The sequence below is a fragment of the Perca fluviatilis genome, chromosome 1 (assembly GCF_010015445.1).
Source record: "Perca fluviatilis chromosome 1, GENO_Pfluv_1.0, whole genome shotgun sequence".
NCBI lineage: Eukaryota > Metazoa > Chordata > Actinopteri > Perciformes > Percidae > Perca > Perca fluviatilis.
In genome coordinates this window covers 8,718,979-8,744,410 of record NC_053112.1, presented here as the reverse complement: position 1 = coordinate 8,744,410, position 25,432 = coordinate 8,718,979, and the positions used below count along the sequence as shown (strand labels likewise).

At 39.8% G+C, this 25,432-nt stretch overlaps 2 protein-coding genes across 3 annotated transcripts; one reads left to right on the top strand and one right to left on the bottom strand.

Moving 5' to 3' along the window:
- The first annotated feature begins 5,122 nt into the window (after positions 1-5,122).
- Positions 5,123-12,343, top strand: si:dkey-23f9.4 (histone acetyltransferase KAT6B). 2 transcript variants are annotated; one of them, XM_039811772.1, is made up of 8 exons: positions 5,123-5,637; positions 5,719-7,192; positions 9,254-9,420; positions 9,516-9,561; positions 9,647-9,701; positions 9,853-9,934; positions 10,571-10,597; positions 12,184-12,343. In XM_039811772.1, exons 1-8 carry the CDS (start codon positions 5,137-5,139, stop codon positions 12,316-12,318), a joined length of 2,487 nt encoding a protein of 828 aa, XP_039667706.1. In that variant the 5' UTR covers positions 5,123-5,136; the 3' UTR covers positions 12,319-12,343. The 2 variants fall into 2 exon arrangements, with proteins under 2 accessions (XP_039667706.1, XP_039667698.1); XM_039811764.1 differs by having other exon boundaries at positions 5,123-7,192.
- mrpl4 (mitochondrial ribosomal protein L4) lies at positions 11,901-23,679 on the bottom strand. The gene is made up of 9 exons (XM_039811785.1): positions 23,479-23,679; positions 21,275-21,356; positions 18,978-19,149; positions 18,743-18,794; positions 16,162-16,279; positions 15,824-15,930; positions 14,579-14,688; positions 14,412-14,485; positions 11,901-12,634 (listed from the first exon to the last, which is right to left on the bottom strand). The coding sequence occupies exons 1-9, from the start codon at positions 23,524-23,526 to the stop codon at positions 12,489-12,491; spliced, it is 909 nt and encodes a 302-aa protein (XP_039667719.1). The 5' UTR covers positions 23,527-23,679; the 3' UTR covers positions 11,901-12,488.
- Positions 23,680-25,432: the final 1,753 nt, after the last annotated feature.

Below are 25,432 nucleotides of genomic sequence, written 5' to 3'. Positions count from 1 at the left end.
CTCACAGAAATTTAAAGAGTTAAAGGTGCAATGGTAGACTGTGTGCAATGGTGGTAGTGCAAAAGAGAACAGTGCAGGGATTGAACAGTGCAATAGGTTATTATTAAATATTAACTATGACTATAAAAAGACTTGCTCGACAAACAAGAAAAGAAATAATATACGTTAAAATATAGATAAATATAGGATAGCTAATATAAAACACAATATATAATCAACCATATATATATAGTGAGTTATGTAATCCAGCAGCCCAATAGTCCAGGTAACCAATTTCTACATTGTGGTATTGCTGCTTTTACGTCCTACAGCCGACTATGGGTGGCGCTAGATCACTAGATCTCTCACCGCTAAAGAGTACAACGAAGAAGAAAAGGACCGGAAGTTTGTAGCAGGCGTCCTTTTCAAAGCTCGTTAACGGCTGTTGTCTTGGTGCTGTTGTGTGTTTCGGAACCAGTAAACAATAAACAATAAAACACGAGCACTACTGATAAACAGAACCGGGGATGTTACCGTGATGGATACCGTGTAACAGCAAACTGAGCCTCGTGCAGGTGAGAAAGCAACCCGTTACAAGTTTTTTACTATTTAACATTGTTTATGTGTACTGCCTGTTTGGCTGCTAACTGTTAACTTAGCCTTGCTAGCTTCCGTTCACTTTTTCATTTGAGAGCGACGTGCCGAAACCCCTTCAGAAATTGGCTTGCTTATTAACTATTAAAGTTGAAATATTAAATAAAGCTTTTGGGCTATGTATAATCTTAATAACTTACTGATAAATTCGGCTTGCACAAAAGCCACAACTCATTTTATTGTGTTTTAATAGCAGCTGATAAAGTGTTCACAGCGATGGAGATCTTGATAAGATAAAAAAAAAAAAAAAAAAGACTCCGTAATGTTACAAGTTAGCTAGTAGGGCTGGGCAATCTATCGATATTATATTGATATCCTGATATGAGACTAGATATCGTCTTAGATTTTGGATATCGTAATATGACATAAGTGTTGTCTTCTCCTGGTTTTAAAGGCTGCATTACAGTAAAGTGATGTCCTTTTCTGAATTTACCAGACTGTTGTAGCTGTTCTATTATTTGCCTTTTCCCCACTTAGACATTATGTCCACATTACTGATGATTATTTATCTAAAATCTAAGTGTGAAGATATTTTGTTAAAGCACCTATTGTTAACCCTAGAATATCACCACAATATCGATATATGGAGGTATTTGGTCAAGAATATTGTGATATCTGATTTTTTTTATATTTGTTTCCCTTCAGGCTTTATGCTACCTCCTTGACTTGAAGCTGAAACCATTATGGACAGTCTGGATTTCTCAGAAGATGAAATTCATGAACAACTAGTGGCCCTGGGCTACAAAAACATACCAAAACACAGGCTCCGTGAATTCAAGCAAGGTTAGGATCTGAAACATAAATGAAACTGAAAGTTTATGTTGGACATTGATGTTAAAAAAAAAAAAATTAACTCTTAAAGTGCTCATATTCTGCTCATTTTCAGGGTCATACTTGTATTTAGAGGTTGTATCAAAAGAGATTTACATGGTTTAATTTTCAAAAAACACCATATATTTGTTGTACTAGACATTGCTGCAGCTCCTCTTTTCACCCTGTGTGTTGAGCTCTCTGTTTTAGTTCCATCTTTGTTGGGAGTCGCACATGTGCAGTACCTAGGTAAGGACTACTAGCCAGTCAGAAGCAGAGTATGAGGGTGTACCCTGACAGTACCTAGGTAAGGACTACTAGCCAGTCAGAAGCAGAGTATGAGGACGTACCCTGACAGTACCTAGGTAAGGACTAATAGCCAGTCAGAAGCAGAGTATGAGGGTGTACCCTGACAGTACCTAGGTAAGGACTACTAGCCAGTCAGAAGCAGAGTATGAGGACGTACCCTGACAGTACCTAGGTAAGGACTAATAGCCAGTCAGAAGCAGAGTATGAGGGCGTGCCCTGACAGTACCTAGGTAAGGACTACTAGCCAGTCAGAAGCAGAGTATGAGGGCGTGCCCTGACAGTACCTAGGTAAGGACTACTAGCCAGTCAGAAGCAGAGTATGAGGGCGTGCCACGCTAGCAGCTAGCGAGCATTATAACGTGTGTTACAAAGTGACCACGTTTGTGTCTCTGAAGTAAAGGCTGGACTACAATAGAGCTGTTTGGAGCAGTGTGTGAACAGTGTTTTCTGTTGGAGATGGTAAGTCCCTTTGGGGGGGACTTTGGGCTTTTTCACTTTGTAAACCTATAACGTGCACACACAAAAACTATATAACACAATGAAGTAAAGAGAAAAAGTCAAAAAGCATAATATGAGCACTTTAAATGATTACATCTCAAAAGATTGACTACACTGGGGGACAGAATCTTCAGCACTCTTGATTTCCATGTTTTAACTCGGCCTGTCACTCTTCGTGTAATGTCAGATCTTGACGAACTGGTTCGTCACGGAGAATGGAAAAGCCTGGCTTCATCCTCTCAGATAAACCCCGCCAAATCTCAGACGGCCACATCTCAGCAGACTCCTCCTGCCTACACCAAAGAGAAAGGTCAGGGCACTGGGCAATAATGATAACTGTATTTTAACAACACTTTTCTCTAAACAAAGCATGCCAGCAAACATGACGTGAAACAGTTTTAAGATTTTCCATTAAAATGAGTTGTATGGCAACTTGGTGAATTCTTTGTTTCTTCTTCACAGTAAGTCAGTGCTACTTACCCTCTGGTGAAGGGTTTTTCTTACATGCCGGACAAGCGGACCACGACAGACATGTAAGTGGTAGCCACACATTGCTCTCATTTTTTCTTTTATCTGATATAGATTAATCTTATCCATCAATAACAACACTCAAATTTTAGAATCGGTCTCTCAGAAACGAGGGAGACATTGTTACACAGAGTTTTCTGAAGAAGAAACACTACAATATTCCTGTAGGCATGTCTGTGGTGCTCTCTGAGGCATTTATTGACCTTATTTTACTCTATAGTGTTATATTCTCTATATAATAAATAGAGAATCTGTGTCTGTATGATTCCTAAAAGTAGTAGTTAAAGATCCACCTTCAGAAAAAAATAACTTGCCTAGTTTAATGTGCATCACCTGGTATGAAACCAGATTATTCTGTGAATTTAGGTGCTTTGTCAATCAAGGGAAGGTTTGTTTTATTGTCAAACAAAATAAAAAATGAAGACGAGATTAACATTTAGGGTGGACAAGCAATCCATCCTATACTTTCAGTATATCAGGCACATATGATTGATTAACTCAATGTATGATTTTAACTCAGGTGCTCACCACCTGTCCGAGCAAAGACCATGGACGGCGGCAGGGAAACTGTGACTCGTACACTCAGCACTCGGTGGCTCTGAAGCGCCGGCTGCCCCCAGGGCCTCCCGGCCGGCTGCAGGTGGAGATAGATCCTGACGACAGCCTCCAACCGCCGCTCAGCGACAGCTGCGATAGCTCCGCATCCATTCCTGAATCCCACAGGGGGCGCTTCATCAAGAGAAAAGTCCTGAGGTAATTTTTAGTAAATAAGACTTGTGTGTTTTGTTCATCCAGTTGTTTTCCATTTGTTTATCAAGTTTCAAGTTAACATTCCATGTGTGAAAAGTGGAGCAGAATGAACTATCGTTTCTCTCATAACCGGGATGTCAAACCGACAAAACATCTTACAAATCATGAAACGTCTTAGGTGTACAGAACTGAAAAATATGAGTGCAATGAATGATTTTAATTTGTTCGAATAACGTGCACATGGCAAAGTCATATCTCAGGTATCTCCAAACATTTTACTTCATGGCTCATCTGTCAAAGGCAGGTATGCTAAAGATTTTACAGAAAACTGGAAAAATAAACAGACCACAGGATGGACATGTAGAGAGAGACACATAAAATGGATGCATTTAAAACAATTACATCAGAGTTATGGGTCTGTGATTTCCTTTTAATTTTAAAAATTGTTTACACAAAAAAATTATTGTATAAACCCTAACCCCCCTGATCATTTCTACAGGCCAAAATATGTACACTTTCCATAAATATGCTATTTGATGTACATTTGGCTGCAAATAATTATCATTTTCAGTATTGACAATCCGTCATATTTTAAGTTAATTTATATACAGTATATATAATTTATATAGTGTCAATAATGACACATTTTCATTGAAAACAGAGCCCAAACTAGTGTCTTAAGTTATTTGTCTGACCAGCAGTCAAAGAAATCCAAATAGTGTTTTTCTTTTTTTCATTTATAGTGATAAAATAGTGCAGTATTGAAAATCTGTTTTTGTATTTTTATTTGACGAATGACAATAATTGACCCAAGTTGTCGCTCCTTTTCTGTGGATCGGTTGCGTGACACATAGAATAAAGAGACATTTAAAGTAGCTTTAAATTGACTTTATTGCTCACTGACAACAGAATATTTGAATTCATCATGAAGTGACTGACTTGACACATAAGAATAACAACAACTGTCTATATGAAAGAAAAGAGAGAGGATCCTGAAGAAAAACCTGTGTAAATACTGTCGTATTTTTCTCTCCCTACAGGAAACATAAAGGCCAATCACTTGTCTGCGATGAATCAGTCTACAGTGAAGACTCAGGTAATCTATTATATCTAAACTTATCTAATCTATCTTTAGCAACATCAACACATTCTAAAATCATGTAAAATTAAATCAAATGGAGACTTTTAGGTGACAATAGACTGGACCAGCATGAAATAGTAATTTCAGTAATATATAATATATACATATTTATTGTCCCACAATAAGTAATAATAATTTTTGCAGCAAGCAAAATAAATACATAAAATGAAACGATAAACACAATTAAAACACAAACTGAATACCGAGGGGTCCTGGTGGTTGAGTGATTACTACATCCCAGTGCCAAGTTCCTGTCACTCTTTTTCAAATGGATAAAATCATATTGAATCGAATAAAAACAAACGCAAAGAAGCTGAGGTGTCACCAGCAGTTTGAGCTGTCTCAGCATTGAGACGAGGCTCCGCAGGAGACGGTGCTCCTGGATATCGGCTTAATCCTCTTAGCTCCTCGGTTAAGCCCTCTGCCTCCACAGATCACACACCTCGGCAGGAGTGCAAGTCGTCAACATGTACAAAACGTACGGCACTCCGTGGGATGATGAGAGCGACGACAAGACTTCTCTTAACTCCTCTTTTTGGTCTGATGGAGAGCGTCAAGAGGAGGAGGTGGAGGAGGAGGAGGTGGAGGAGATTGAGCGAGTGATCGGCAAGAAAGAGTCCACACCTGTTGGTAAAACCGAGGACTCTTACCAGGAGGCTTCAGAGAAGATAATCGGCGAAGAGAAGTCCAAACCTGTTAGTGATGCAGAAGACTCTTACCAAGAGGCTATAGAGGAAGAAGAGTCCCAACCTGCTGGTTATTCAGAGGACTCTTACCAGGAGGCTTCAGAGGAGGAAGAGTCCAAACCTGTTGACGATGCAGAAGACTCTGACCAAGAGGCTTCAGGGAAGGTGGAGATTAAGCGAGTGATTGGCAAGGACGAGTCTAAACCTCTTGGCGATGCAGAAGACTCTTACCAGGAGACTTCAGAGGAGGAAGAGGAGGAGATTGGGCGAGTGATCAGCGAGGAAGAGTCCTATCCTGTTGGGGATGCAGAAGACTCTTACTCGGAGGCTTCAGACGATGAGATTGAGCAAGTGATCAGTGAGGAAGAGTCCAAACTTGCTGGCGATTCAGAAGACTCTTACCAGGAGACTTCAGAGGAGGAAGAGGAGGAGATTGGGCGAGTGATCAGCGAGGAAGAGTCCAATCCTGTTGGGGATGCAGAAGACTCTTACTCGGAGGCTTCAGACGAGGAAGAGTCCAAACCTGTTGACGATGCAGAGGACTTTTGCCAGGAGGCTTCAGAGAAGGTGGAGATTAAGCGAGTGATTGGCAAGGATGAGTCTAACCCTCTTGGCAATGCGGAAGACTCTTACCAGGAGACTTCAGAGGAGGAAGAGGAGGAGATTGGGCGAGTGATCAGCGAGGAAGAGTCCAAACTTGCTGGCGATTCAGAAGACTCTTACCAGGAAACTTCAGAGGAGGAAGAGGAGGAGATTGAGCGAGTGATCAGCGAGGAAAAGTCTAATCCTGTTGGCGATGCAGACGACTCCTACTCGGAGGCTTCAGAGGAGGAAGAGTCCAAACCTGTTGGTGATTTAGAGGACTTTTACCAGGAGGGTTCAGAGGAGGAAGAGTCCAAACCTGTAGGTGATTTAGAGGACTTTTACCAGGAGGGTTCAGAGGAGGAAGAGTCCAAACCTGTTGGTGATTTAGAGGACTTTTACCAGGAGGGTTCAGAGGAGGAAGAGTCCAAACCTGTTGGCGATGCAGAAGACCCTCATAAGGAGGCTTCAGAGGAGGAAAAGCCTAAACTGCACAACCAGGTCAACGTCAGCAGGGATACTTTGGAAGGTGGAAGCCACCGTGATGATGAAGAAAGCTGTAGCAGCAGTTCCGATAGTCCAGCTCAGAGTCTGATGACGTCTGGCTACGGCACGTACAGACCAGAGGAGCAGGAGGGAGGAGACTACAGAGACGACCACACCATAACCGAGTTTGATCAAGACAGTCGGGGAGATCTGTCTGAGGTAAGAGACGACGAAGACGACGACCGTTCGCTGCGCAGCTTTGCCGGGTTTGACGTGGAAGCCACGGTGCCAGGCTACATCGAGACGTGTCCACCGGGCGTGTTAGCGGACGCCGAGCCTGAAGCTAACGTGGCGCGTTGTGCAAACGATGATTTGCACAAAGTGGTGGACATCGCAGACGTGAAACCAGGAGAAGATAACGACCAGACCGATGGGAAATCTGGAGATGTACGTGCGGCGTCCAACAATGAAGTAACCAATGCAACATCAGAGGAACGCCAATATTACAGCGACGTAGTTGAAGACCATTCAGATGGGAATCATTTGGAAGGTGGGTGTGATGACGAAGGGGGAGAACAATATGAAAGGCTAGAGGAAGAGGTGCAGGACCCTAAAGAAGAGAAAGCCGGTGAGGACAAAGTGGAGTCGGAGGATCCAGACGAGTCTTCAAGCAGCGAGGACATCAAGTTTATCGACTCCAAAGTGGATTTCAGACGAATGACGTTGGACAAGATGTGTGAGTGGGAAGGAAACCTCAGACAGAAGGAGGGTAAATGGGTTTCTTTCTCTGTGTTGCTGACCCTTTACTTTAAAACACTGTCAATGTTAGGTTGTTAAAAAGCTAAAGTTTGTGGGATTACTTCATCCCAAATAACCTCTCAGATTGAAATATAGCTCATTGCCTTAAACATCCATACCTACTTGGAGCTTGACATGACCTTGATTCTTTTCTGCTTCTGCAAGATTGACCGGTTTGAAATCTTGTGATTTAAAACCTGTTATGCAGTCGAAGGTATTGACTTTCATCCTCGCTACTTCAGCTCCATTCCTCCAAGTCAAAGTGTTAGACTGACATTTGAATAAAGTGTTTTTTAAACCTAAAATAATTGCTGCTAATTAAGGCTACGTTCCCACTTGGTGTGAGCGCCACCGACTTTTTTTCTGCAGCTCATGGTGTCTTTTTGAAGCTGACGAGCGGAGAAGCCAGACCTGTCGTTTCCATAACAACAAGAAAACATGGAGTCGGAGCACAGCGAGTTATATGCAATGACCGGGTTATCCCTGTACAGGGAACTCTCTACGTTAGAATCTCTCTCTCTCTGTTCTTTCTCTAGCTCGCTCCACCGCTTTGTTTTATCTAACGTTGGCACCGCTCCACATAGCGCTCTAGGATACTGTAGCAGTAACTGTTGTTATAGCAACAAAATAAGCTCTCGGCTGCTTTTTGGAACTAACCTGCTTTTTTTTTTTTTTTTTGCTACAAAAGCTCCCTAGTCAACTTTTTCTTGTCAAAAAATACGCCAAGTGTGAACATAGCCTAACTGTTCTTTTTGGCCAACAGCATGTCAGAGGTCAATGTGATTTTCTATTGTTGAAGCATGTACAAAGATGTGTCTCTCACTTTTTTTTTTTTTTTTTTTATTTGGACCTCAAACTAATGTTTCAAGTCTGTTTGATTCAAAAACCCAAAATAGTTCAGGTCTGTATTGATATTTTGTGAACTAAAGAGGTTACCAGCACAGAATCAGAAGGCAAAGGTTTCATAAAGAATATTTTAAGATAAAAAGAAAAAAATCAAGACAATAATTAAGCCAACTTGCAGTGAGAATTAGCCTTAATAAATGATTGAGCAGATATTACAGATACAGTAGCAGACTAAACATCGTCTGTGAAGGTTCTCAGTCATCCAGGTCACAGTTCTCCAAGAAAGGGTTCAAATCAAGGGCAACTGGACTTGGTTAAAGGTGCTTCGAAGACGTTTTGTCTCTCATCTGAGAGACTTCTTCAGTTCTGATTCAGCGATGGAGATACCAGCTATTTAATAGGGGTGGGAATCACCAGAGGCCTCACGATACGATATCATCACGATACTTATGTCACGATCCGATATTATTGCGATTTTAAACATATTACAATATTCTGCGATATATTGCAATGTATTACCTTTTTTGTAACTTCAAATTCTTCCCAATTTCAAATGATGTATGTGATTATATGATTTGTAGGAAACCTCTGTTTTATCTAAAAAGATACATTTCTCTCTGTTCATCTCACTTCAATTTTATTGCTGCAAAATGGGATTGTCAAGCAGACAAACTGACCAAAACATATATCATAAAAGATCGATACTTGGCGTCTGTGTATCGATACAGTATTGCCACGAAAAATATTGCGATACTATGCTGTATCGATTTTTTTCCCCACCCCTACTATTTAACCTCTGTGGGGTTGATAAATAGATAGATAGATAGATAGATAGATAGAGTTAAATGGATTACACATTACAAAAAATTGCCTAAATGATTTTTAGTAATCAAATTACTCAGGTTACTTAATTGTTTCAGCCCTGGTCGTTGGGGACACCAAAAGCCAAGTCTGAACGACTATCTAGACATTCACATGAGGCCAAATGTGAGCGTTTTGTTTAGTTTCAGACTAAACCGAGGCAGCCTGACGACTGAAAGTTTACTAGCCTGAATCCTCCGACCAGCTGGAAAACTCTGATCAGACTGAATATGTTTTGTTCTCTGGAAATTGTGACGCTAAAGCAAGTTAAAAACAAAGCCAGTTAAAATCCTGATAATCTGATTTGAATCTTGTTTCTTTGCAGATGCAGCGAGCTGTCTGGAGGAGCGACTCGCCGATCTTCGGTTGTCCTCGTCGCCTCAGCGCGACTTTGAGACTGAGCACGACGACGTCACCAGTCCGAGTGAGACCCGGGCCTCGGAGACAGAGGGACTCTCTTTCAGCGCCTTTGAATCCTACATAAGAGGCATGGTGGGTAATGGAGTCTCCCAGAGAGTGGTGGCAGCTACACTTTCCACCGTTTGTGTCCGATAAAATGAATGAATTTACTGTTTGATTTTGGGCAGACTCGAAGTCAAAGTGATGGCGACCTCAGGCCCAAACCCAAATCCTGTAAGTCAACCAATGTAACAATTCATATTATGGTTTTTATGGCACTGAACTGTTTTATAATGTATCGAATGTCTTTATATTTCAGTCATCCGACCAGTAATGAGTCAGCAAACCATAAAGAAGACAGACCCGGTGGCCAAGTAAGTTTAAAAGCATGACTCATACTTGGATAAAATATGGAGTGAGTTCTGCTAAAATGAACTTGGAACCACAAGATACGAAAACCTCTTTATTCCCTTTACATTCATGTTGGTCTGATAGTTGACTTGTGTGGTTGTCTCATCTCTGCAGGTATTTCCAGTATAAGCAGCTCTGGGAAATGTTTAAACTTCCAGGAGAAAAGGACAGGAGAGATCTCCGCTGGGAGATAAGGGTATGAAAACCTATCCTCATACCTTCTTCTTCTTAATGGCATTTGCAAGTTTCCTCCACGCCTGAAGGAAAACAACCAATCAGAGGCCAGGAGTCTAACACAGTGTGCTTTGTTTTGGCTCCACTCGGTCACAAACTTTCTCATTTTTCAGCGAAACAGCAACTAACATGTTTCTGAAAACGTATGAGGTAAGAAATACGCAACGCAGTAACAGAATCTTGATTCGTGATTGATCACCGCTGCCTGGTTATACAGTTTGACCGCAGTTCACGAGCAGTCGTTGGCGCCGCGTTGGAGACTCCTCGGCTCTGATTGGTTGTAGGAAACCTGCAAATTCCTTTAGGAGCTCTAGGGGGAGAGAGAGGAACGTGATTTCTTTAAAATAATTATCTGATTCATGTAGTACTTAAAGGATATAGTGATAGTTTGCAAATTTGAAAATTCTTTTTTTTTATAAAAGCTACTCCACCTTTTAAGTACATATTGCTAATTATACTTTCTAGGACATTTACTGACCTAAAAAATCTGAATACTTGTTCCACCTCTGTTTTAAAAAAAGAACAAATTGGTATTCAGTTGTTTCTTCACAATGTTTTTTTAATGTTTGGCTCTCACAAGTTTTGCTTTTGTTTTTAGGAACGACTTGCATACCAGCCTCCACCAGTAAGTAGCTTTCCAAATATTTTCCGTAAAGCTGCGCTAGGCAACTTGTTCTGTGTTAAAAATATTTGTATCTGTTTAAATCACAAGTTAGGCGTTTGTGTGAGGAGGGTGGAGTTCAGGTTCAACCCAGGGTTTTGTGTATCACAACAGTGGGTCACTTGTTACCGGGTTAAATCGCCGTGGTAACCCATGCTGAACCCCTAACCTGCTCTGGAGCAGGTTATGCCTACCGCCTACCGCCCAATCGATACTCGAAAGATGGTGGCATCACCGTTCTTAGAAGATGCGGTGGAGCTCAGTGCGCAGAGAGAGAGGGGTGCGCTCATAAAAGTTAAAACATTTAGAGAAAGACAACCCCGTTAACTTTCCCTGATGGGTATTTTTATGAAATATATAGAGTTACAGCGGAGGGAATTACATATAGGCTATTTGTCGGCTTCTTGAGCCGTGTGTTGCCAATGCGCACATCGGTTTGAATTACGTTTTCATATTTTTTATTTTATCTCACGATCGCTTACCACTGCCAGGGTTGCAACTGAAATAAAAGGCTAAAGCAACGTCAGTTTATGGAAAGCACAAGTGTAATTATGGTCAGATCTTGGTCTTGACTGATGGGGAAGTGATATTAATAAGCGTTGTGATTCACGCATTTACAGCATCTGTTTTTTTGCCAGCTTTCCTTCCTGTTTTAGGAAGCAGCGACTGTATTGCTTTTTGCCTGGAAAACAGTGTCTGTGTTCTTCATATTTATGTAGAATTATGGTTTGCTCTTTTCATGTAAAATATGCGGCTCTGGTAGATGTTTGCAATTGGTCACGCTGTGCAAACACCGCCTCTTTTATGTGAACGCGCCCGTCTGTAGATTGGGAAACCCTGATGGTTGACTGAACTAGTTGTTAACCACCGTCATGACACGGGTTATGGGGGGCCGCGGTTGTTAGGTTAGGGGAAGCCCGGTAACTGAAATAAATCTGGAGCATGTTGATCTTGATTCGTAGTACTCGCCTCTGGTCTTGCCTAAATGTAATTATGGCTTACCTTCAACAGTTATTCACTCTTCCACTCAGCATGGTGGCTTGGCTTTAAAGCTTAATGATTATGCAATTTCTCACAACTTCCATTTTCTAAGGTGGCTTTAAAACCAGAACAATAGGTGCATGTATTAAACTGCAGATCTGAAGACCATGTTCAATTGTAAAAATGCCAGTTTGTGTACTTGTGTTATGGCCACATTAAGATGCTGTATCTACTTATTTACATACTTTTTTGTTGTTGTAGAGGATCTGATCACACGGTACAGCAATTACTATTAACCCATCTTTGTTGTAACAACTGCACCAATAGAAAACATTTAATCAAGAGTCACTTCTGCACTCCAGAATTACCAGTTTATACACTTGCAGTCCTTTTTAATTACTGGTAATGAAAGATATGTAAACAAGAACAGCTGTGCAGTGTGTTCAGCTCTACTGAAACACAAAGTCAGTGTCTACAACTTCACAATAGAGAAATCTAAGTACTGAGGCAGCAAAAAAAAGAACTATTAGTATTTAGTAGATTAAGTCTTGATTTGTTCTGCGTTGCAGCCTAAACCTCGGAGGGTCTATGTGCCGAACACCTACATCGTGCCAACCGAGAAGAAGCGCTCGGCCCTCCGTTGGGAGATCAGGAACGATTTGGCTAACGGTCTACCTCCACACAAATTCAGTCATCGATTTTAGGCCTTTTACTCTCCATGTGCCTTTTTAGGTCATTTTAATACAACTTTGAGTGTTTTTTTTTTTTTTTTTTAAATCATTGACATTATTTATTGATTCTTTTTGTGTGAAACATAATAAACTCAAAGAAAACATTGCAGTCAGTGAATATATTACAGGTAATTTGGTGTCTTCTACGGGAAGTCGGAGTAGGGCAGTTTAAACGGGTACAGAGGGGTGTAGCGCTGGTCGTGCCAAAGCAGCTTGTCTTCCAGAAACTTGATGGTTTCCAGAGTGAGGACGACTGCTTCATGTTTCAGCATGCTGTGGACATTCAGACCTGGCAGAGAACAGACAAAAAAAAAAAATCCGTTTACTTCTACAGAAGCTTAAAATCATAGCGCTCCCCCTTAAATTTGCAACACGATAGAAGTGCATTACTTCGTGCTTTTCGATCGTCCTTAAAGGCTGATGTAGCTGCCAACCTCAAACCTACTGAAGTTTTAAATAATGCCGTCATTATATTTGTCTTCAAAGTGATGCTTGGAGTTCCACCATTTGATGATGCAAATTATATGCCTGCTACTATTAGTAGGGTTGGGTACCGAAACTCGGTGCCAATAGGGAACCGGTGCCGACGTAAACGGTAGTAACGAGACCGAATAAGAACCAAAGTTTCGGTGCTTGACTTTACACTACACCTGACAGCGTGTAACGTTAGCCTACCTTTAGCTAGCAGCTGGATTAAACACCGGTAAAATGCTGACAGCTAACGTTAAACAGTGTAAAGTGTGACTGGATTTCACTGTGGAGGACTTCAACAGCGGGATGTAACAGTCTGCACTGCAGCGCAGCAGCTGCTGCCGTTAGATATACAGTATGTTTATATGGTCGGAATTAAACAACACAGACGGTGCATTCACTTAAAACAGGTAGCCTCGTGGTGCATTCACAGTAATTGTAAAATACCCTTTTCCCATCTGGGGTTCAACAGCAATTTACTGGTGAAATAAGTTACTGTTATTGTTATAGTTATTACATTATTAAATCTTTAACTTTGACCATGGCCTTAGCAATAAAAAAGTCACTGACTGTTGTTTACTACCCTTATTTTTTTTCTTTTTCTTCTTTTCTTTTTTTTTTTAACTTTATTGAAAAGTACCGGTTCAGGCACCGGCACCGTTTTAAAAGTATCGATTTAGCACCCGGAATCGGAAAAAAAAAAACGATACCCAACCCTAACTATTAGCTAGTTAGTGAAATTATCATTCGGACAAATGCAGTGCCACAGAGTACATTTTTTAAAAGGTGTTCCAATCAGTTGTTTTCCCATCAAGAAAATCAGAATTGAGGGTGAGCGTTATATAGACCCAGGATATTGACAGTTAACGGCACTAAAGTATCTTCCAGTGAAAAATAAAATGGGCATTACAAATGATTATATTTTGATGAGAATTTTCAGATTGTTTTCTTCATGTAACTCTTATTTCAATGAGTTTTGTGGGTTTGAGTAATTGTGTGAATGCTAATTCAGTATTGTTATCAGATTTCCCCCATTCGATTTCCGCTCGCCTACTACTTCTGCATACTTTCAGCTACAAAAAACATTCAAATATCAAAATGTTCAGCTCTTTAAGGACATCTGTGCTTGTATTAAACTGTTCTCCACCATTTATAGTTTTTTAAAGTCAATGAAGCAATGTTTAAATCCTCTTCAGGCTTCTTCCACTTCTAAATGCTACTCCTCCCACATACTTTCACCTACACACGTCATTCAACCTTTTAAACTATTCACAAAACCGTCAGCTATTAAAATTATTCAACTTTTGGATATATTTTACAGTTTTTGTGTTATCACCGTTTAACTTTAGTGCATTTTTTTTAGGGCTGCTCAGATGGTGATGGCACTAATTCTCATACACCATTTATACGTCAAAATGTACGCAGAAAGCTAAAATAAATCATAAATAGTTCTAATGCCTGTTTCATTTCCACAAATGAAATGGGAAGTAACAGTTCTCAGACGTTCAGCCCACAGAGACGAGTGCAACAGAGCTTTACGACAGAAGTTGGCGCGTTACGTCACCTTTTAGAGAAAATGCTGAGCGCCAACTTACCGATGGCTGGAATGATGTTCACCGTCTTCAACCCCGCTGTTGCCTGGAGGATGTTTTCAGGAAACTCTTCACCTCTGAAAGCAACAAGAACAACGTCAGCACTGAGCGAACCGCCAAAGTCCGTTTGAAGCTGGAGTTGTAGAGGCGCCCTCGCTGTTCCTACTCACACGTCGACTATTAACAGCGACTCTCCCCAGTGTTTGTGTCTGATGAGGTCCAGCAGGTACTGAGGGTCCGGTGAGGGGATGTTCAGAGAGTCCACAATGTGAAGGTATTGCTGGAAAAATACTGAATATTTAGTTCAACGTGGGCTCGGCATTTCAAAGTAAAAGAATTTTTTTTTTAGCTGAAACTATTGTTAAAAATAATCAGTGGTTTGTCTTTTTTTTTTTTTTTTTTTTTTAAATCAAAAAAGCAAAACTTTCACTGGTTCAAACTTCTTAAATGCTTTTGTTTGTCATATTTAACCATGACTGAGAAAACAAGTAATACGATTTTTTTATTTTCAACATTCTGCAAAATAAATCTGTAAAAATGTAATTGTTAGTTGAAGTTGATATACAGTACAGTACAGTACAATGCGTTTCCTTTTTATTTTCATGACTATTTACATTGTAGATTCTCACTGAAGGCATCAAAACTATGAATGAACACATATGGAATCATGTACTTAACAAAAAAGTGTGAAATAACTGAAAACATGTCTTATATTTTAGATTCTTCAAAGTAGCCACCCTTTGCTTTTTTTATTAATAAGGGGAAAAACTTCCACTAATGAACCCTGACAGAGCACACCTGTGAAGGTAAAACCATTTCAGGTGACTACCTCATGAAGCTCATTGAGAGAACACCAAGGGTTTGCAGAGTTATCCAAAAAAGCGTAGGGTGTGCTACTTTGAAGAATCTAAAATATAAGACATGTTTTCAGTTATTTCACACTTTTTTGTTAAATACATAATTCCATATGTGTTCATTCATAGTTTTGATGCCTTCAGTGAGAATCTACAATGTAAATAGTCATGAAAATAAAGAAACACATTGAATGAGAAGGTGTGTCCAAACTTTTGGCCTGTACTGTAAGGTAGTTTTTTAAAACAAGCCAATGGAAATTAATATAAAATTGTATAGTATGCAATTAAAAATGTCATAGTATTTATTGTAGGTCATAAAAAAAAAGTCATAGTATGCCTTAACAATTTATACTATAGTATGTAGTAACAAAATCATAGTATGTGAAATAGTAATTTCTAAATGACCCTTGTGAGGAGGAAGTACTACTTTGTTCGAGACGTGTTTTTAGTTCTGTGCCTTTTCAATAGTGTCCTGTTCCCCATTAACCCAGAGCACAGTAAATACAGGTTTATGCTATTTTAAACACTGACGGATTAAACAGACACAAAGGTTTCGGTTACCTGGGCCATCTTGGAGCTCAGAGCCACTTTGAGTCCTTGCACTCGAACTTTCATGGGCAACATGTAGAAGTAACTGGTCGGCCCTCGGGGTCCGTTCGCCACGCCGCCTGAGAGAAACACATCGGCTGTCAGACTGACGTCCAACCTGAGAATCGCTCGAGATCACACGACCGCAGGAAGACAAACTGTTTGTCTCCAATGATGATATTGTGGCGGTGAAAGCGAATACGCTTCTAGGCATCTGTTTGGAAGTTCTCCAGGACAGCGCTGGTTTTTGAAACATAAAAAGAATACATGAAGATTATGAATAGAGCACACAGTCCAAAAGAACCAGTCACCTCCTTTCCACAGCGGTGATCGGATGCTTCCATGACGAGCTCTTCCACTTCCTTTCTGTTTCCATGGTTTCCTGCCTCCACCTCTGACCTCTGACCTGATCTTTGTGCTGGCGTGACTCTGACAGATCAAAACAGCCGTTACTGGAGTGAATATTAGAGTTCTGTTATTTCAGGGATCATCCTCTCTTAATCCAAACATATTAATAGTTTCATAAGAGCAGTAGACCAGACACGCATTAATATTGGTTTTAAATTGTAAGATTTTACAATTAAAGAGTACAGCAAAAGAAAAATGAACTGTAAGTGATAACATAGGACAAAACATAGGTGTTTTGAAGCCAATGTCAGATATTCATGTGCACTTTCTGCATGATACACTTTGACACTAAGCTTAGCTGCTGCACGTTAATTGTTTTTAGGCTTTTAAAAAAAGATGAGAATTTTTATCCGTTGATAATACTGCAGTTGAATTAGGAGAAATGCCTGTTCCATGATTAAGCAGTAAAAATGAGATTTGACTGATAGAATTGGACTTTAAAAGCTGATATTTAATGTGATACCAACAGTATAAATATGTACCAGTAACATCTCTTTTATACAGTGCCTTGCGAAAGTATTCGGCCCCCTTGAACGTTTCGACCTTTTGCCACATTTCAGGCCTCAAACATAAAGATATAAAACTGTAATTTTTTGTGAAGAATCAACAACAAGTGGGTCCCAATTATGAAGTGGAACGAAATTCATTGGCTATTTCAAACTTTTTTAACAAATAAAAAACTGAAAAAGTGGGCGTGCAAAATTATTCAGCCCCTTTACTTTCAGTGCAGCAAACTCTCTCCAGAAGTTCAGTGAGGATCTCTGAATGATCCAATGTTGACCTAAATGACTAATGATGATAAATAGAATCCAGCTGTGTGTAATCAAGTCTCCGTATAAATGCACCTGCTCTGTGATAGTCTCAGAGGTCCGTGTAAAGCGCAGAGAGCATCATGAAGAACAAGGAACACACCAGGCAGGTCCGAGATACTGTTGTGGAGAAGTTTAAAGCCGGATTTGGATACAAAAAGATTTCCCAAGCTTTAAACATCCCAAGGAGCACTGTGCAAGCGATAATATTGAAATGGAAGGAGTATCAGACCACTACAAATCTACGAAGACCTGGCCGTCCCTCTAAACTTTCAGCTCATACAATGAGAAGACTGATCAGAGATGCAGCTAAGAGGCCCATGATCACTCTGGATGAACTGCAGAGATCTACAGCTGAGGTGGGAGACTCTGTCCATAGGACAACAATCAGTCGTATACTGCACAAATCTGGCCTTTATGGAAGAGTGGCAAGAAGAAAGCCATTTCTTAAAGATATCCATAAAAAGTGTTGTTTAAAGTTTGCCAAAAGCCACCTGGGAGACACACCAAACATGTGGAAGAAGGTGCTGTGGTCAGATGAAACCAAAATCGAACTTTTTGGCAACAATGCATGTTTGGCGTAAAAGCAACACAGCTCATCACCCTGAACACACCATCCCCACTGTCAAACATGGTGGTGGCAGCATCAGGGTTTGGGCCTGCTTTTCTTCAGCAGGGACAGGGAAGATGGTTAAAATTGATGGTAAGATGGATGGAGCCAAATACAGGACCATTCTGGAAGAAAACCTGATGGAGTCTGCAAAAGACCTGAGACTGGGGACGGGATTTGTCTTCCAACAAGACAATGATCCAAAACATAAAGCAAAATCTACAATGGAATGGTTCACCAATAAACATATCCAGGTGTTAGAATGGCCAAGTCAAAGTCCAGACCTGAATCCAATCGAGAATCTGTGGAAAGAACTGAAAACTGCTGTTCACAAACGCTCTCCATCCAACCTCACTGAGCTCGAGCGTGTTTTGCAAGGAGGAATGGGCAAAAATGTCAGTCTCTCGATGTGCAAAACTGATAGAGACATACCCCAAGCGACTTACAGCTGTGATCGCGCGCAAAGGTGGCGCTACAAAGTATTAACTTAAGGGGGCTGAATAATTTTGCACGCCCAATATTTCAGTTTTTTATTTGTTTAAAAGGTTTGAAATATCCAATAAATTTCGTTCCACTTCATGATTGTGTCCCACTTTTTGTTGATTCTTCACAAAAAATTACAGTTTTATATCTTTATGTTTGAGGCCTGAAATGTGGCAAAAGGTCGAAAAGTTCAAGGGGGCCGAATACTTTCGCAAGGCACTGTATATAGAGATGACGTCATAAAGGGAAGATTCCAGATCGGTCCATCTGAGCTTTCATTTTCTCAAAGGCAGAGCAGGATACCCAGGGCTCGGTTTACACCTATCACCATTTCTAGCCACTGGGGGACCATAGGCAGGCTGGGGGAACGCATATTAATGTTAAAAAAACCTCATAAAGTGAAATTGTCATGCCATGGGACCTTTAATTAACAGCCAGACTAAAAGGGTAGGTCTTTAATTTGCTTTTAAAAGTATCAACATTCTCTGCTTCCCTCAGGAATCATCATCTCACAAAACATAAATAACAACAACCGAAAACCGCCAGCACAAACGTTTCAAAATGAGGGAACCTGTAACTTACAATTCTTTTATAGTTTCTCTGCCATGTTTCGACCTCGTGGAGGATATCGAGCCTGAGAGGAGAGAGAGGAAAGGACGCATTCAGGATTCACACAGACTTTTCTTTCGCGGGTGGATTTAAAGATTTGAGTTGGTGTTACGCAGGATGGAAGTCCACTAGGAGTTAATAAGAGCAGAACGGACAACCCTTTCCTGGGGATAAGGTGAAGGCTTTATGGATGTGAACTCATCTTTACCTCGGGTGCACGGCGAAGACATCCGGGTGGAGCTGAGCCAGACCCAGCGGCTCGCTGTCCGGCCTCGCCAGAGTCTCCACCCACGTCTGGACGGGGCTCAGGTGAGCTGGAACCACAGCGTCGCACTTCCTCAGGAGAGGCAGGGAGCAGTCTGCAGGAGGAGGAGGACGCCCTGCAGGAGGAAACACAGCGCCGGTCAGTGATGGATGGCTTCAGACAATCAATAATAATATCTATTGATATTATTAAAATGAGACACCCGACTAGAGAAATGGTTCTAGCGAGCTGTGGTTTGTAACAGCGACAGTGGGAACTGTAGCTGTCGGGAGAGTTTTATTTGTCCCATGGTGGTCTGGATCAACAGAGGTACATTTGGGCCGGATATCAAGCTTTGGCCCGCACCCTCCGCCTTCTGTGTGCTGCGGTTCTCAAAATCCCTTCGCCACGGGAAACAACGACAAACTTCGAGCTAGCAAGCAACACGCTGAAAATGGCAACTTCTGAAGAAAATTTGAATCGTGCAATAAGACAGGTCTGATTGGTTCTTTCGGGGGAAATGATTGTAAAGATTTACAAAGAATATGTCACTTATGGAAGTGACTGGGGTCATTCATGTGTAAGGCAACATCAGGCTTAACATTAACCCTTGTGTTTTTTTATGTATCAAAAGTATGGGTTTCTTTAAACCCAAAATAACAATGATGCATGGAGGAACGTTGTACGGGTTCCATACAACGTTCTTTCGGGTCAAATTAATGATTAATTTCAAAGAATTTTGGGTGTTTTATACAATTTTTATAGCAATTGAATTAGTTTTTTTTTTGTTTTTTTAAATGGTTTCAAAACCAAAAACTAAACGTTGACATAAGCCCATCTGTGATTCAGTCAACATGCTCTGATCTTAACTATTAGTCCAAATACCTCATAATATTTGTTTTTTTCTTTAACTCAAAAATGAGGTTTAATTTCCATAAATAAGGTTTTATTGATCATGAAGAAAAGAAACGCTGAAAAAAAGCGACAAAAATGTTTTAAAAAGCGTCAAAAGCATAGAAAAAAACCCTGGAAGGACAAGTTCCCGGTGGACAGGAAGACAACACAAGGGTTAACATTGCTTTCCTAACGTTGTCAAAACTAATAATACATTGATTTTAATGTACCAAATTTCTACTTATTATTAAAGTAATAAATTGTGCACCAGCAACTTGGTAAAAAAACTCAACAATTAGGAGGAATTACAATGCAAGTTTAAACTAGAGATGTTCCGATACCGATACCAGTATCGGTATCGGCTCCGATACTGCCTAAAACGCTGGTATCGGTATCGGGAAGTACTGGAGTTTATGCACCGATCCGATACCACGTAATGAAGCCCTAAAGAAAATCTACGTTAAAGTAGTTTATTTATGTTCTTTTTCATTAAAACTATAAAAGAAAGTTCTGGGGCATTCCTTGTTTGCGTTTGTTCATGTTTCACAAAGAGTTTAACCTGAGCCAGACCGACAACAAAGAAAGAAATCATATCACATCCATACAGAGATAGTAGTATACAGATGTTAAAACATAATGAAATATATGACACGCTGGTATCGGATCGGTACTCGGTATCGGCCGATACGCAAGTTCAGGTATCGGAATCGGTATCGGGAAGCAAAAAAGTGATATCGGACCATCTCTAGTTTAAACCTTTTAAATGCAGCAACAAATTGGTCAAAACTTTGTTTTTGTTTTTTAATTGCCCCATTATCTCGATAACCAATCCAACTATTTAAGTAAGTATCGGCCTGTATCAGATCAGTGCATCCCTAAAAATAATGGATATTGGTATAAAATATAGGAAAACAATTTCAATCACCACATCAGCTTGACAACAACATCAGCTGACAAGTTTAGATTGAATCCATAGTAGGGCTGGGCAATATATTGATATTATATCGATATCAATATATGAGGCTAGATATCGTCTTAGATTTTGTCGGTTATCGTAATATTGTAATATGACATAAGTGTCTTTTCCTGGTTTTAAAGGCTACGATAGAGTAAAGTGATGTCATTTTCTGAACTTACCAGACTGTTGTAACTGTTCTAATATTCACCTTTACCCACTTAGTCATTATATCCACATTACTGATGATTATTTATCAAAAATCTCATTGTGTAAATATTTTGTGAAAGCACCAATTGTCAACCCTACAATATCGATACCGAGGTATTTGGTCAAAATTATCGGGATATTTGATTTTCTCCCTATCACCCAGCTCTAATCCATAGTTACAGTTACAGAAGTTTGGACTTACTTAATCTGGCAGGATCCACAAGGTTGGTCGGCAGCAGGAGGTTGGGAGGCAGAGCGCTCTCTCCGGGGAAGGAAGAGGCGAACTGAGGAGGAGGAAACTCAGAGTTAGTGAAGGAGCAAGTCAAAGGCTGATATTAACGTTCAAACAGTACTGCAAGACCTGCAAATATTTCACATTTCTACTGGTTAAATTACAGTATTAAGTATGATTAGGGTCCATGTCTGTCAGCATTGCATTTCTAAATAAGTAGTAAAGATACAAATACATTGTCAAATAATTACAACTGTAACACTACACTCAACTCACGATTCGATTCAACATTTTAAGTTTCTGACAGCTGTGAATTATAGGAGTTAATTTACAAGCTCTATCACGATATGCTACTATATCGATTCTTTGGACAATGATACGATATTTGCTTATGTCTTAAAGTCTGTCACGATACGATTTTGATTCAATTCAGGGGCCTGCGATGGATATGAGCCAATACCAAATGCCCATTTACCACAGTTCGATTTGTATCAACTCAAAAAAGCAACTAAAATATGATTTGACTATTTCATTACAGAGCTCTTCCAGCCATTTAAATGAAAAATAAACTTTTATTTTTTAAATAAAAAGAATAAATACAAAGTGGGATTCTAAAATAAAGGGGAATCTTTAGTATCTTTAGTAAAGTATTGATATTTTCACTTTGAATCAATAATATTGGATATTTTCATCCCCTTCCTGTCCAGTGAAAACCACGTATCTCCAGACGTGTTGATGTTGAACGTTTGTGATAAACTGAAGGATGAAGTGTTCCTTTATGTGTTGAGAAAGTTCTCCTCCTCCTTAAGTTAATTGGTCTTTAAAAATCCTCTCGGATCAGCTGGAAAATGCATCGTCACAAGGCTGAAAACAGGGCTGTTTTTCTGACACCATGAAAAGTTTGAAAACTTTTTAGAGATACGTGGTTCTCACAGGACAGCGACGCTACAAACATATGATGATCTTATAGAAAATGATGCATTGCTGTAGATTAAACTACCCAACAGTATATAGTGCTCAGCATAAGTGAATATACCCATACTAAAGTTAACTAAAAAAAGAGGAAGAAAAAAAAATCATCTTTTGGAAATAGCCCCACATCATCACATACCCTTCACCATACCCCCCACATCATCACATACCCTTCACCATACCCCCACATCATCACATACCCTTCACCATACCCCCACATCATCACATACCCTTCACCACATACCCCTCACCACTACCTAGAGATTGGCATGGGGTACTTTCCATAAAATCATCTCTCAATGAAAATCAAAGAAGCTATTAGGTTAACTGAAATAAAACCATGCCAATCTCTAGGTATGGTGAAGGGTATGTGATGATGTGGGGGTATATTAAGGGTATGGGTAATGTAAAGGTATGTGAAAGTAATTATGATGATGAAGGGTATGTGATGATTTTTTTTTATGGTGAAGGGTATGTGATGATGTGGGGGGGCTATTTTAATTCCAAAGGCCAAGGGAACTTTATCAGGATGCATAGTATCCTGGATCCATGAAATAACTGGCCTTTAAAAATAAACATCTGCCTGCCTCTATGGGAATTTAACATAGGGGTGGACTGACTTATGCCCCCTGTATTTTAGAACATTTATTTATTTACGATACATTATTCATTCACAAAGAAAATTGGTGTCCTTAAAGGTTGGATTTTTCCTCATTTTTTAATTAAGGCATTAAGATCACTTTCCAAAAGATGATTTTTTTTTATTCCTCTTTTTAATCAACTTTAGCATGGGTGTATTCACTTACGCTGAGCACTGTATAAAAGAGTTTAAATGAGCACAACCTTAAACATCTACAGTAGTAAAGTGCAACATACACATTAATGCAGCAGGAATATTAATCCAGAAACATCAGATATAATAATAGGAAAACACTGACAGGGAGCGTTCTACTGCACACTAATGCCAGTACTTTTATTTCAAGTAACGTTACATTTAGCTGATATATCGTACCCACATAAAGGCTTTGAATGCAGTTGTAGTGGAGTATTTTCACACCGTGGTATTACTACTTTTACTTAAGTACGGTCTCTGAATACTTCCTCCACCACTATTATGTGCAGCTGATATGAACAGGAGTTCATTTAAATTACACTGTAACAGCTCCCATGTTCAGACGGCTGCAGGTTAACGTTAAACTCACCCTTTTAGCGACTCCTCTGCCGCAAACCACCAGAGTACACCGAAACATTTCGCTTCTGTAGTCTTCCACAGTCACACGCGCACACTTAATTTACTCTTAAATCATTAAAAAAAATACACATTATGAACGGACTCGACTCTCTGCGGCATGAAAGGTCGTGGTGGCTTTTCCTGTGCCGTGTGTTGGCGCGTGTTGATGACGTAAAGCGGGACCAGTTGTGACACCTAGCGGTTGGAGTGCTTTAGAAAAACCAACAAGATGGTTTAGTGGTCCCCTAATACTGTATCTGAAGTCTCTTTTATATAGACCTTAGTGGTCCCCTAATACTGTATCTGAAGTCTCTTTTATATAGACCTTAGTGGTCCCCTAATACTGTATCTGAAGTCTCTTTTATATAGGCCTTAGTGGTCCCCTAATACTGTATCTGAAGTCTCTTTCCCGAAATTCAGCCTTGGTGCAGAATTACAGCCACTAGAGCCAGTCCCACAATGAGCTTTCCTTAGGATGTGCCATTTCTGTGTCTGTAGCTATTGAGGAGGAGAGAGGGGGGGGGGCAAGGTGGAGGGTGGGGGTGTGGCCTTGACCAACTGCCACTTTGCTCGTTTGAAAGCCATGATGTCTCTCTCTCTCATGAGCGGGCCAAATTCTCTGGGCGGGCAAAGCAGAGAAAGGGGAGGTAACCTTGCTCCTTATGACCTCATAAGAAGCAAGATTCCTGATTGGTCCATCTGAGCTTTCATTTTCTCAAAGGCAGAGCAGGATACCCAGGGCTCGGTTTACACCTATCACCATTTCAAGCCAATCTGGGACAATAGGCAGGCTGGGGGAACGCATATTAATGTTAAAAAACCTTATAAAGTGAAATTTTCATGCCATGGGACCTTTAAGTACGAATTTGAGTTACTTTACTTGAGTATTTCCATTTTATGCCACTTAGACTTCTACTCCACTACATCTCAAAGAGAAATATTGTACTTTGTACTACATTCATCTGATACTTTCAGTATATACTCTGATATATTTCAGATTTATATTAATAATACAAAATATTGAATCAACTAATAAATCATGACGCATTATTATAGGTTACGCTACCCAACAGTTTAAAGTAATTCATTTTAACTCCCCTTTTACCAGATGCATAGAATATAATAGTCTTCATTGTCATTGTACAAGTACAACGAAATGTGATGCAGTCTTATAAGTGTAAAACAGGTGAATAAATAAATATGAAAGAGCCTCTAAATGTCACTATATAAATATATAAAAGAGGTAGGTTTTAAAAAAGAAAAAAACAGACAGTGTCTGGGTTGAGATGGATCTTAGTACTGTATGTTCTGGGCTTTTTTTAGACAGCGGGTACTGTAAATATCATCCAGGTATGGAAGAGGGCAGCCAATGATCTTCTGGGCTGCCCCTCTCATCTTGATAGAATATTAAAGCAATACACGTTAATGCATCAATAATTATTATGCAGTAATATAATGTATATGATTCTGAAATGGCCCATTCTGCATCATGAGTACTTTTACTTTTTGTACTTTAAGTATATTTTGATGCTTATACTTTTGCACTTTACTTAAGTAACCATTTGAATGCAGGACTTTGACTTGTAACAGAGTATGTCTACACTGTAATACTGCTACTTTTAGTAAATTTAAGTAAAATATCTGAATAGTACTTCTTCCACCACTGAATGCACTCAAGTACTGTATACTTAAGTACACATTTGAGGTACTTTTCTTTCTATTTTGACTCCACTACAATTCAGAAGGAAATATTGTTCTTCTTACTTCACTACATTTATCTGCCATATTTAGTTACTAGTTACTTTACAAATTAAAAACAAAACACATAAGGAGCTTATAGAATATGTTTTTTTATAAATTAAACTACCCAATAGTTTATACAGTTTGAGTACAGCTGAAATGATTAGTCAATTAATTGATCAGTT

Bases quoted from the DNA above. Each gene is read 5' to 3' on its own strand.
- si:dkey-23f9.4 (XM_039811764.1), top strand. From the start codon at position 5,137: ATGTACAAAACGTACGGCACTCCGTGGGATGATGAGAGCGACGACAAG. The intron at 7,193-9,253 runs GTAAATGGGTTT...GTTTCTTTGCAG, and splicing joins AAACCTCAGACAGAAGGAGG to ATGCAGCGAGCTGTCTGGAG. The intron at 9,562-9,646 runs GTAAGTCAACCA...TTTATATTTCAG, and splicing joins CAGGCCCAAACCCAAATCCT to TCATCCGACCAGTAATGAGT.
- mrpl4 (XM_039811785.1), bottom strand. From the start codon at position 23,526: ATGTTTCGGTGTACTCTGGTGGTTTGCGGCAGAGGAGTCGCTAAAAGG. The intron at 21,357-23,478 runs GTGAGTTTAACG...CCTCCTCCTCAG, and splicing joins GCAGAGGAGTCGCTAAAAGG to TTCGCCTCTTCCTTCCCCGG. The intron at 12,635-14,411 runs GTAAGTTGGCGC...GTTCTCTGCCAG, and splicing joins GAACATCATTCCAGCCATCG to GTCTGAATGTCCACAGCATG.